The 13,320-nt window shown below is 38.7% G+C and overlaps 1 protein-coding gene across 2 annotated transcripts in view; it reads right to left on the reverse strand.

The window, feature by feature from the left end:
- The window catches only part of LOC107696257 (uncharacterized), a 14,814-nt gene extending 2,231 nt beyond the window's left edge, over positions 1-12,583 (reverse strand). The window contains exons 1-2 of one of the 2 annotated variants that reach the window (XM_016496525.1): positions 11,340-12,583; positions 7,883-8,400 (exon numbers count right to left, since the gene is read on the reverse strand). In XM_016496525.1, coding sequence (XP_016352011.1) covers positions 7,883-8,400; positions 11,340-12,050 — 1,229 coding nt within the window. In that variant the 5' untranslated portion in view covers positions 12,051-12,583. Of the gene's footprint in view, positions 1-7,728; positions 8,401-11,339 lie in introns of both variants that reach the window. The other variant, XM_016496535.1, reaches the window with a different exon arrangement.
- Between the last annotated feature and the right edge of the window lie 737 nt (positions 12,584-13,320).

Consider the following 13,320-nt stretch of genomic DNA (forward strand, 5'->3'; position numbering starts at 1 on the left):
CGTAAACTACGCCAGAGCGCGTACACAACTCACGCACCGGATGCCGTGCGCGCGCACAAGGCAGTTGGACATAGTGGTGTATTAGAGGTAAAAAATGATAGAAATACTGTTCGGTTTCTGGCACAAACCGATCGTTTCGTGTCTTAGGACATCAATGTGTCGCCACGAGCCGCAGGGTTTAATTTGGATTTGTCTGTGCATGTTTTTTTTACTCTCATAGATTTTGTTACCATTGCCATGCATTATACGACTGATAGACTGCAACGGCTGGAGTTAAAAATCATCATATGTGTTCTACTGAAGAAACAAAGTCACCTACATCTTGGATGCCCTGGGGGTAAGCAGATAAACATCACATTTTCATTTTTGGGTGAACTATCCCTTTAATCACAGTCAGAAACGCATGTGATCACATGTCACATACGTGTGGATCCGTCGCGAAGCACCGCCTACTCACCTGTCAATCAACCAGGGCGCTAAAATATACATTTGAAATTTGCCGCGAACATGTGCCGCGTTAACGGAAAATAACCGTCTGAACAAAACATTTGCATAAGCGCATTAATATAGGCTACACGGCACGCACAAGCCTTCAGCATGATTGATATCATATCATTTGAATCACACCGAAGTTCAATTTACACAGGTAAGACATTAAATACTCCAACGTTACATATTAAACTTGAAACACCTTGTTTGTGCTTTGATTAAAATTCACATATATTTGAGCGACAGATATGTGTCTCATCTGTGATCGGATCATAACGTCAGATGTAAACAAGGCCTCTCTGATTTAGTATCTTTAGCATATTTGAACATCTTTTATTTTACTGTGTGGTTTCTAGTGTTCTGGGTCGTTGCTATGCGGTTGCTAAGGTGTTCTGACTATTTTTTTTAGCGTTTTAGCATCTTTTATTTTACTATGTGGTTTCTGAAGTGTTCTGGGTCGTTGCTAGGGTGTTATATTTTTAAACAAATCAGCATGAATCTCGTCTGAACAATAACGATTTCTCTTGCCATTTTTTCCTGTTTGGTTCATAAATCAGCTTCTAGATATCATCAGTAACAGAGGGACATATTTTGAAGTATGCCACAGGAAAGATAAATCACAATCATAACGAGATCCCTTAATTTCTTGGTTGTTTCTCCTAGACCTATGACTATATATATATTTTTTTTTTTGTAATTGAGTATAGACCTTACATGAAACAAAAACAAAAAAACAATTCTATATTTTTATTTTTTCAGTTAATATCTGGCCATAGGTTGGAAATGGATGGTCACTGAGATTCAGAAAGAAAGCATGAAACATTTTCCAAACGCTTAGCCAATGTCCATGTCATTTCCATCAAACACTTTTTAGACATTTCTGGTAATGTCTAACGTTAATCTACTTGACTGACTTTACGCGACTTCCAGGAATAAGTCATCTTTACACAATTATTGCATGTCTTTTTTCTAAACAATTTCATTTCTCTGCAACCTTTTAACCTGATTGCTGTACTATTATTTATTTTATTCTTGTTACACTATACTATTGTGGTGCAACCTTTTTCTAAATAATCCCGCCCCTAACATAAAAACTGTAGTACGTCATTTTACGTGTCGTTCAGACGTTCTCTTCCTGTTTTAGGAGGCGTTTAATTGGTGGCCAGAATAAGCTGCAATGTGAGCAGACTTCATGCCGTCATACTGTATGATTGCTCCATCCCTCATTTGTCCAAATCGTCTGCCACCCCAGAAAGTTAAAGCCAAAGTCTGAGCTCTCACAGACAGATGTAATTATCCACCTACCCAAAAGTAAAACTGTCTTCTGCACATTTATATTTTATGATTGTTCTTAAAATAGCTTTTGCTTGAACAAATTTATCAAAGCTGATGTGACTTTATTATAGTTGCAGTTTAACTTTAAAGGGGTCATATGATGCGATTTCAAGTTTTCCGTTCTCTTTGAAGTGTTACAAGCTGATTGTGCATAGATAAGATCCCTGAAGTTGCAAAGACTAAAGTCTCAAAACCAAAGAGATATTCTTTATCAAAGTTAAAGACTCTGCCACGCCCCCCTAAAACGGCTCGTTCTAACACGCCCCCACATATCTACCTCACTATGTGGAACGTGCAGCCCTACACCAAATACACAAAATAATGATCTTTAAAAAAGCATCATATGACCCCTTTAATGTCTCTGGTCGAGATAAATTCAATTTATCTTGTTTGAGTAATATATCACACACAAGGTCATACTTGTATTCAGGAAGGGATTGTGGCGGTCAAAAGTATATTTAACGGTGTTTTCAAATAGGCCTGGGCGATAAAACGGTATCGATATGTATCGACGGTACACCTTCTTCGATAACGATATACAAAATGTTCGATATAGCGCACGATATAGGCACGTGCTATGAGAGAAGCAGACAGCGCACACGAACACGAACACATGCTGAATTGAGTGCTGTGAATAAAAAAATGTATATTAGTCGAATTTAAAATAAACATTTGCATTTGAATGCAAAAATAGTACAATCAAATGTTAGGAGTGGGTCAGGGAGCGTCATCAGTGGAGCACGAGATGTGGTGATGATGATGTAAGTGACGTTGCATTTTAATGTTTTGTTAGTCTAGACCACGAGATGCGCCGCTGCTGTGTTATGCATTCAAAATATTCGAGAAATACAGAAGCTCAGTGTGGAGAAGATCTTGATTAGTTGAAAACTGAAACCAAGCCATTCACACAGATGCATATTCAGTGCACAGACGGACAAATATGACTGCTGCACTCGCGTCTCACACAAGAGATGTAGCCATGCAAAGTTAAAACAGTTTAAACTTTGCCTCGGGAGACAAACCAAAAGATTCCTTGAGACCTATTTAATTTGCATATAAAACATTAGAAATTATATATTTGTTTAATTTTTATTGTGTGTTTAACTGTTAAAACAAAAAATATTTGTTGTTTGTCTCAATAAATTGGGTTAATTTAAAAATACAGTGGTTAAATTTGAAAAAATGTTTCTATTGCTCTTTGTTTTAAAAAAGGTTATAAAAAATGTCAATAATTATCGATACCGAATTATCGATACCGAACGATATGAAATCGGCTTGAACAATAAACAAACGTGAACAAAGAATTGCCCAGAGTTATTGCACATCTGGCTGTCTTTATATTGTTTTATCGACGGATTGTACAGGTTCGAGTAGCAACGGGCTTCTTCACACAGCCTGCGCATGCGCAGTAGCCTACTGGTCACAAAAAATGGGAGGGGCTCAGAGCCTCCGCGCACACTCTCCGATGACGATTTTTACGTAACGCGCACCATAGCGGACACTAGCGGACTAGCGCACGCGGAAAGTATAACACAGGCTTAAGGTGACTTAGTACAGCTCTCTGGAAGGTTTAATTTGATCAACTTTGTCTCACATTTCTCGTAAAATTCCTTAGAAAAAAAAAACAGACAGAAATTGGTGAAAAGCTGCCATAGAGTAAGAGTATTGTATGTAGAGCTATAAAAGTGATGAGAATTGATGAGAACTTGAGAACATCAATTTTTTTTAAGAGAAACATATGAGAAACAAGAGACTTAAAGGGATAGTTCATGCAAAAATGAAAATTCTGTAATTTTCCTGCCACAAAAGATATTTAAAAAAATGTTTTGGTGTTTTTTGTCAATACACTGAAAGTAAATGGGGTCCAATGTTGTTTGGACCCAAATGTTCTTCAAAATATCTCCCTTTATGTTCCACAGAGGAAAGAAAGGTATACAGGTTTGGAACAACATTTTAAGGTAACCTGTTCCTTTAAGCAAACGTTTCTCCATTTGCTCTCAATTTAATCTCACTGCTGTCTTGGAGAAACAAGTGATGTAATAAAGAGATCTCCTTTGGGATTTTAATCCCAACTGGAATTTAAATGAAAATCACTTGTAAATAGTACAGTGTTCTCCTTTAGGCTTCGTTTTACAGCCGATGAAGACATGATTTTTGAAACCGACATGGAGTAGCCCGAGCGAAGGCACCAAATGGTGGGCGTTCTCTGTAAACACTCGTCTATGAAAACATCTGCTGTGTTTGGGTGACGCTGTCTGTTATGCACCTACTTCCTGGTTTGTGTTGAGCCCAGCTGTTGTTGCCCTCCCAGCTAGTGGGTGGCCGTCATCATAAATGATGTCTGAAAATGCCTGTGTTTATTTGACCATCACAAATATTGTATGAGCATGCCTCATTCGGTCAGGCCTTAAGCCAAGTGGTTTCTAATGAAAACCATACAGAAGGGCCGGCCTTTAAACGATAAAAAACAATGGTGCAGAGACGCATACCCTCCACTAGAGGACAATGACCCTCTACTGCCAAACCGTAACTACTGCTTTCACATCCCAACAGGCAGGAATCAGTTCCTTTTGTTCTCAACCGCACACACAAAGATCACATCTGCCATTTTAACTTTAACCCCAAAGGAATGTCAGATACGTCAGGGAATAGTGTCAAATTCAAGCTCTCCCAGCTAAATGGCTTAGTTGAACTAGTTGTGCTTCCTAAGCCAGGGGTTTTTCAGAAGTATTAAAGCTCAATGTTTGCATGCTCCAGACATCAAAATCTTGTGTCTTATTGAGGGGAGGTGTGCTGTTATTTCATTGATCTGTAATATGAATTTTACCTGATAAAATGGCAAAAAATAGAAGGAGGGATGCGAGCCATATTTCCAACCTAAGCTCATTGGAAAAATATGTCTGCAAAATAGATCTATTACGTTGCCTCTTGTGTATTTCGCAATACATTCAAAGTGAAATGCCCAGCATAGTGGCACCAAAAGTACATTCAGTTTTCTCAAAATCTCATGAATGTGAGTATGGCAACACTTTATGTTGGTTGTTGTATGTAAATGAAATGTCTTTGTGAATATCACTAAAAATGCATTTACTTTTCTCTGATATGAATGAAAGTGAATCTCATGATGTTTTATTACGTTGTTTGTTGCACGTAAATTAAATGTTCAGTGAAAATCGAATTAAATTTTAAAAATGTAAAAAAAAATTAAAGTTATGAACGTGAATCTGGCAATGTTTTATGTTGTTTGTTGTACATAAACAATTTCCAATGAGTGGCACTAAAAGCGCATTCAGTTTTCTCCAAAACACATGAATGTGAATCTGGCGATGTTGGTCGTTATATGTAAATGAAATGTCCAGTGAAGAGCACTGAAAGCATTTTCTGATTTTTTTTTTCTGTGATACCAATAAAAAGTGAATCTGGCGATATTTTATTACGTTGTTTGTTGTAGGTAAATTAAATATCCAGTGAGTGGTGCTAAAAGCGCGTTCAGTTTTTTTCTGATACAGATGAGCGTAAATCTGGCAATGCTGTTTATTTGTACTTAAATTAAATGTCCAATGAGCAGCACTAAAAGTGCATGCAGTTTTCTCCAGAATACATTAACGTGAATCTGGCAATGTTTTATTACATTGTTTCACAAATCATGGAGAGAGATGCTAGGTCAATGCTGTATTGCATTTAAAAATAACGTCCAACCTACTCTTAACCTTATACTAAATCCTAACCAATAGATTTAACAAAAGCAAAAGTGCAATTAAAAATGCATTTGCATGGTATTTTAGCTTGCTTCTACAAGTCTTTGAGCATTTCTTTTGACTTGTTTTTCACTGGAATCGTACCTCATACCAGGTGAGCTACTGAGCAAGTTTACTCTGAAAAGACATACATATAAATCTGATTATTTGATGCAAACATCAAAATATATTAGTTTACAAATCATGCACTATGGTAAAAGTGTTTTGAGCTCATAACATTATAAAAGGTCATTTGGAACTGCACAAAAATAAGTCTTTATTAATTTATAATCTGCCCCTGTATTAAATAATTTGTGTGAAAAGGCATAAATGTTGTTAGTGATTTTATTGCCACTAGTGTTACTTTCAGATGGAAACTGCAGTGAATTGTATGTATAGCTATCTTTTTCCAGTGAGGTTGCATATTTAGGGATGATAATATCATAGAGACTTGTGGGTGGGCCCTTTTGAGCCTGTAAGCATCCACCCAGAAAACACCCTAGCAACCACAAAGCAATGCCCTGGCAACCGCCGGTTTTACACAGGCAAGCACCTCTCAAGTTTTCTTCAGTACATGTATAAATCCAGTTAATTTAATTGATGGACGTTGTAATATTATCTGCATTTTGTCTACAGCAGTGTAAGATGACTTTCCAAGAAATCCCAGCATTAAAGTCGCGTGTTTGAACTTTTAACGTGCCTCGACATCAACCAATGAAGGACCGATATAATCAGCCGTGGATAGAAGTTTCATTTATAGAATGTTTATCAAACATTCCTGATTGTATCCTGAAATCCTGTGTGATAAAGCAACAAAGAGCTGCACGGTTATCCCAAAGTCATGTTCAGCCTCAGATCTGAGATGCGGGAACGGCTTTTGAATCGCACAGCGTTCAACACCGTTCCTCTGACTGCGGGGCAAACAAGAGCTCACCGTAATCTGAGGAAACAAGTGCAGCATATTTACACTCTGTTAGCCTGCGTACCAGATGGAAGACATCTTTCATGACGCATAGTTAGCCTTGTTAACACTGAGTCATTGTGTAGACTGTCTTCATCACAAATGGCTCGGTCTCTATTTCTAAGGAAATGATTCAATGCCGGCAGACCCCACCGTGCCTTTCTTTTCTGGGAAATAATAACTAAGAAAAAACACATGGTGATGGTGTCTGTTGTAATAGAGAGTGAGTTTTTTTTTCTGAAAGGCACATGGATGTGGCACGTTTCAGCACTTTGGGGAAATAAACCCATCGGAAATTGCTCTTTTAAAGCTCAGAGTCATCTCAGATGTTTCTCCTGATATGATAATAGTTGACAGCATGTATAAAATAAATGTAAATAGCAGCTCATTACATTGGTATTGGGAGAATTTAATGAGAAATTATCAAATTGAGATCTCTGATATCTTTGCTAATATGAGCAAAGTTTGAGACGTTTTTGAGATCTCTTCTGAAACTCTTTAGGAGACATGAGATTTTTCTTAAGAAGCTGAAAAGCAGACATTTTCATTTGCGGAATATTTAATCTCGTTCTAATCTAGGAGAAACAGTTGAGATAATACATAGGCTAAATGTAAATAAATACAATAATTAGATAATACACTACTGTTCCAATGTTTAGGGTCAGTACATTTTTTAAAATTAATACTTATTTAGCAAGGATGCATTAAATTGATCAAAAGTGACAATAATCGCATATGTAATGTCACAAAATATAAAAATCCTAAAACAAAATGAAGCAGCACAGCTATTTTCAACATTGATAATAATCAGAAATGTTTCTAGAGCAGCAAATGAGCATATTAGAATGATTTCTGAAGGATCATGTGACACTGAAGACTAGAGTAATGATGCTGACAATTCAGCTTTACATCAAAGATATAAATTACATTTTGAAATATTTTCACATAGAAAACAGCTATTTTAAATTGTAAAAATATTTCACAATATTACTGTTTTTACTGAAAAATTAATTAAATATATGCATCCTTGGTGAGCAGAAGAGACTTCTTTCAAAAATATTTAAAAAATCTTACCCCAAACTTTTGAACGGTAGTGTATAAATACCTGATAATTTGAGTTTAGAAGTGCAGATACACACATGCATGAACATAAACACAGCAAGCATATGCTGACCATTTTTCTAAGGACATGTAGTGTCCACTTACCCTGAGTTTCGTCACCAAGAAGCATTTGGACGAGTTACTTGGTAAACGATTAAGCATGTGTGCGACGTATCTATGAGTATGTGTGATGTGTTTGCGTATGTTGTCCTCTTTGCTGATGATTGGGTTTCTGTGAAAGTGAGTTTTGTATCCTTACACTACGGTGGAGGAGAGGGTCTTATGTTTTCCAGGATAGGGGGGCGTCCTCATCTTCACCTGTCCGTTCTGAGGGTAAGGTGGAGGCCGTTGGGTTTTATTTGAGTTAGTGCACACTGCTGGAGCTACAGGGGGTCTGTGGTTTTCCAGTTGGCCTTTCCTTGCTGTTCGATGCGGTAGGTAGTTTCCATTGGCTGTCCTTTGAGTCTCTGAGCTCTGTTTCACAACTCGTTTGCCTTTATCCTCAGCAGTAACAGATCGTTGCTCAGGAGGGGATGGATTTGTGCAGTTTGTCATCGGTGAAGGACTGTTAATGTGAACAAAATCCACAGTGACAGGGCTGTGAGCGAGAGAGGAATTGGAAGTGGACATGTCCTCTTCGCTGTTTGAATTGTGGATCAATGCCACAACACCAGTTCGACTGCTTTTGGTTGCATCTTGGGAGAGTCCATTGGATAGACTTGGTTCGTCTTCACCAAGGTCAATATTGGACGTCAGAATGTCAATCTGTTGGACGACCTTCACAGACAGAAAAAAATACAAATTCTGTCATTATTTACACACCCTAATGTCATTCTAAACTTTATTGCTTTAAACCACCTTTTTTGCATGGCAAAAGTTGTCAATAGAGATGCACCGATCGATCGGCCAGGGATCGGAATCGGCCGATTTTCCTCATGATCGGCCCGGATCAGTGATCGGTCGGTCAGTCTCACTTCTTTCCGTTTTCAAGCCGATCCGTTTTGTTACCAGCGGCACAGGCAATAACATTAGCCGCGCGCATTCTCGCTCTCTTCTCTCCAACGACCCCTTCTCTCTCACACACGTCTCACTCGCTCTGGTTAAATAGTGCTTGTATTGCGCATAGGGATATGCCGGTATCAAATTTTCATGTTGCGATTAATTGCTAATGCTTTTATCATGGTATACGGTGTTATCACGATATTTAACTGTAGTTTTTAAAAGAAAAGTGCTGTCATAATACAGTATAACAGGTTTAATAACTTTTTTCTTATAACAAAAATAACTGAACATTTAAATGCAATAAAGCAATACAGTATCCAGTTAAACACAGTCAGTTTTGGAACGTTAAATAGTTGAGAGAGAACGCCTGTTGTGTAACAGTATATTGAGTCCGTGGATAAACTCTTAAAGGGACCACAGTCCAATATTCCTGCTGCTGTCTGTCATGTTAATCAAAGAATAAAAGACAAAGAAAATCACTTTCTTCTCTTGACTGAATACGTTTATAAATTTAATAGTAAGCATTTATCTGTATCTAATTTTTACAATGAAGACTACAGAAATTAAAGTAATCAAATCTAAAATAACACTGGATGTGATCGGAAATCGGAATCGGCCAAGAAAATTGCAATCGGTGCGTCTCTAGTTGTCAGCCTCTAAAAAGGAGTCATGCACTAATTTTTGTAAACAGTTCACTGGAATTCTTCCTTTCTGCCACTGCATTCTCATACTCGAATATGATGGATCAAAATGTATCGCACCATGTTTGGCGCCAATGATTTTTGCGATCATATTGAGTTAACCAAAACTAAATGAAGCATTTTTGTCAACTGAAACTAAACTAAGGTATGTTTTCATGCTTCCACCCAAAAATCTTTTCAGTTTTTGATGCACAGTATTATTATAATACTTGAAACTAGGGCTGCACGATAAATCGCATGCGATATTTAATGCGATTTACCGCTGATTACAGAACCGTCTTTACTGACAAGATGCGCATTAAATATCGCATGCGATTTATCGTGCAGCCCTACTTGAAACCTTAAGAAACCCCTGTTCTTTAAACATGAAGGCAAGATTTTCAGCAAGTAATGAGTGCGATTTGAATGAATGAATATGAATTGTATGGGGAAAAAAGCAGCATGAATATTCTGTAGAAACTTTTTGTGTTCCACAAAAAAAGAAAGACATGTGGGTTTAGAACAGCATGATGGTGGGCATATATTTTTATATACTGTGTATATTATATACATATATATTTTATTACAGTATATTTTAACATTTTTCTTAAAGGTAAACTGTGCAATCACTAACAGCACAACTTGTTGAAAAATATAATGACTGCTTTCCAAACAGCTTTCCCAGACACTTCTACCTAAAGCTGTCTGTCATTAATCAACAATAGTCCCGCCCCTAAACTCTCGTCATTGGCTGAGTCAGAAGTTGACATGTCAAGCCACTCATATCAATGTTTTAAAAGCATCACAGTGTTTCAAACTACCAATGACTGACTAATAGTGACTCTGAACATTAAACTGACCCACCAAAAACTAGCACTGAAAAGTTTTTTCTAAACATGTCTTCACAGGTCATCATCAGGTTAATATAGCATAAAAATGCATTTTTTGGCATCCTTCACTGTGATGCATTAATCTACTGACTTTATTTCCTGCTGCAGTCATTTACATCTAATGGGAGTCTTGATGCATCCATTGAAACGTATCTAAATAATTCAATTAATGTCTTGCGTTCTGCACAGTCCATTATTGCTAATGTCAGTCTGCACATATCGAGCACATCTTTAGGTATTGATTTTAAGATTGTTCTCTTATAACAAGCCTTTGTGATGGATTTAAGGACCGGTCTCTTCCCTTCCAGAAAATACAATATTCCTCTTCACAATAAAGCTTCCAATGGAGTATTTCCAGCCATTAATATAATTGACAGTGTGTTTCTGGCAGATGTGTATTTTGATTTCTGAAGGCTTTCAGATGATGTTTTCAGAATAGATTCATCACAAAGATGTTTGCTAAGAACACAGATATTATATTTCCACTGGCTAAACAGAATGAAGTTTTGATCTTATCCAGTCTCAGTGCTTATTAAAATCCCATCTCAAATATGCTGAACCCCAAATTTTCATTTTTGGGCAAACTATTCCTTTTTATTCCCAAAATAGTAAAATTTATGTGCTTTCCTCATGCATTCATGAGTAAATGATGACCATATTTTCATTTTTGGGTGAACTATCCCTTTAAGGAAAAAACAGTCAAATTTCTAATATTTTTTATGCATTCAAGAATAAATGATAGCATAATTTCCATTTCAGGGTGAACTATCCCTTTTAGAAAAATAACCTTTCTGAGTTTTCTTCATGCATTCATGAGTAAATTGTGACAATTAAAATTTTTGGCTTTAAGAAAAATCATCAAATTTCTGTTTTCTTCGTGCACTCTCGTGTAAATGATGACAGATTTTTTTTAAAAAGCAGTCAAATATCTAAGTTTGTTATGCATCCAAGAGTAAATTATAACAGAATTTTCATTTTCAGTATAGTATCCTTTAAGAAAATTCAAATTTCTGTGCTTTCCTCATGCATTCATGAGTAAATGTTGACAGAATTTTCATTTTGGCTGGACTATCCCTTTAAAACTTTCAAGACCCAATTTTTGGTCTTGCAACATCACTCCTTCTATTTATTATTCTATCCTCACCTCTTTCATCTCCAACTGGACCTGTTTGAGACCACCCAGCACTTCCTCGAGCTCCGTGACCACTTGTTTGATCTGTTCCCGTACTGTTCCCTGGCTCTTCCTCTGCTTGCCATGTTTCTCCAGACCCTCGTCCCCCCGAGACGTCCTTACTTCCCGCTGCGGTCCGTTCACCTGCAGCCCGTTCCCGAGTGCCCTGGAGCAGCCCAGCTTACTTGAGGGCACCTCGGTTGGGAAAAAACCCACCTGATTAGAGTTCGGCCCGTTACAGTGTGATTGTCTGCCAGTCTCGGGTCGCTCCTCGTGATGCCGGAACGACACCCGTCTCCTCTCGCAATGTCCGTTATATTCAGGCTGATGAACATTGTCCCATTCCTGAACGTAGGATGAGTAGCACCGGTGACCTCTGACCTTCAAAACATGGTCGCCGTTGAAGGGATGCAACAACTCTGGGTAATACCACCGCTGGACACATCCGCACTCCCGCCAGATCTCCCGAACGCACGGCGAGTCCCACCTGTAGCACGGATGCCGGATCTCGACGGCATTAACCGGAGATGCTCCAGTCCTCTCTGCTCGCTCCATCCCCAACTCCTTTGGGAACGGGGCTACTCCGGACTCCATACGCAGACATGATCCGTCTGCGGGGCCCGGCGCGCGTCGCAAGCAAACTTGGCAGTAAGGCGTCGGGAATCTCAAATTCTCAGAGTGCATTCCAGTCCGAAAGGCGACTTAGAAAACAACTGGTTCTCTCTCCACCCAGGCCATCCACAGCGTCTGTTTTTCTCATCTGCGTCTCCTCTCGTTCACTGCGTTTGTCTCTCTCTCTCCCTCTCTAACTTTTCGCTCACCTCCCCCTTCCTTCCTTCCTTCCTTCCTCCTTTTTCTAACTTACTCTTGTTTTCCCACTTTTCCCTCTCATTGCCCTTTCTCCAATGGTGGGCCTCTTTTCTTTCCCTCCCTCTTTTTTTTTCTCCAACTCTGAAGTCTTACTTCAGCATTTCACCTCTTTCTTCACCTCCCCACTGCATAAAAATTCCCCAGCTCATCCGTTCCCAAACTCCAAACACTTCCTTCCTACACCTTCCCTGTCTCTCTCTCCCGGGGTTGGGGCTCGTAAAGCGTTGACAGATGCAGCGGCTCCCGATCTTTCCCTCAGATCTTGCCACTCGGCAATTAAACACAGCCAGGATTCCACGCCGCCTGAGACGGGGTGGAGAGAGAGAGAGAGAGACAGGAGGAGGTGGGGTTTCGGACGTTGCTGAAGCAGACAGGATCTAACATGAGCCAGATACTGAGAGAGAGAGAGGTGGGGAGGGGAATGAGAAAGAGAGAGAGAGACGCTCGGCCCCAGAAAAGGGGATTTTCAGCATAACTCGATTCCCACAAGCCCACGTGAGTTGGAGAAATGAGTGCGCCTTTACCGTCCCGTTTGTTTATGTGAGTCAGCTGAGATACTGGCACTGTTTGTCATGATTCACATCTTGTGACACGTTTAATGACCAACACACCGCATGCTGTTTATAGATCGCTCACATTTCGCCAAATTACACTAGTTTATTTGGAGGTAAACACTTTCGGTTTTAGTTTTCCACTGGAAAGAGGAACCGCAAATGACACCTCCTTTATTATGGTCATTCTCACAGGCGGCAACTGAGAGAAAACAGAGTTTGGTGGATGTCTCCTGCTTCTCAGATGTTTCTCATGAGAGAAAATGCCCACATGTGTCTCCTCTAGAGGTTTAAGAGAGATCTCAAGAAATGTCTCAAACTGTGCTGAGACGCCCATAACCAAATGCATTGGTGATATTTGTTTGATTGTTTGTTGATTTGTGCCTTGTGACAAGTTGAATGCAGGGTTATTATATTTAACTAAAACTAAAACCATAATTTTTTTTTACTTGAAATAAAGTAAATGTTAACTACAACAAAATAAAATATAGGGTACAATGGGGCTAAAGGCGCCTTTGATATTATTTTCATCT

This window comes from Sinocyclocheilus anshuiensis, unplaced genomic scaffold (assembly GCF_001515605.1).
Source record: "Sinocyclocheilus anshuiensis isolate Anshui unplaced genomic scaffold, SAMN03320099.WGS_v1.1 scaffold217, whole genome shotgun sequence".
NCBI classification, from domain to species: Eukaryota; Metazoa; Chordata; class Actinopteri; order Cypriniformes; family Cyprinidae; genus Sinocyclocheilus; species Sinocyclocheilus anshuiensis.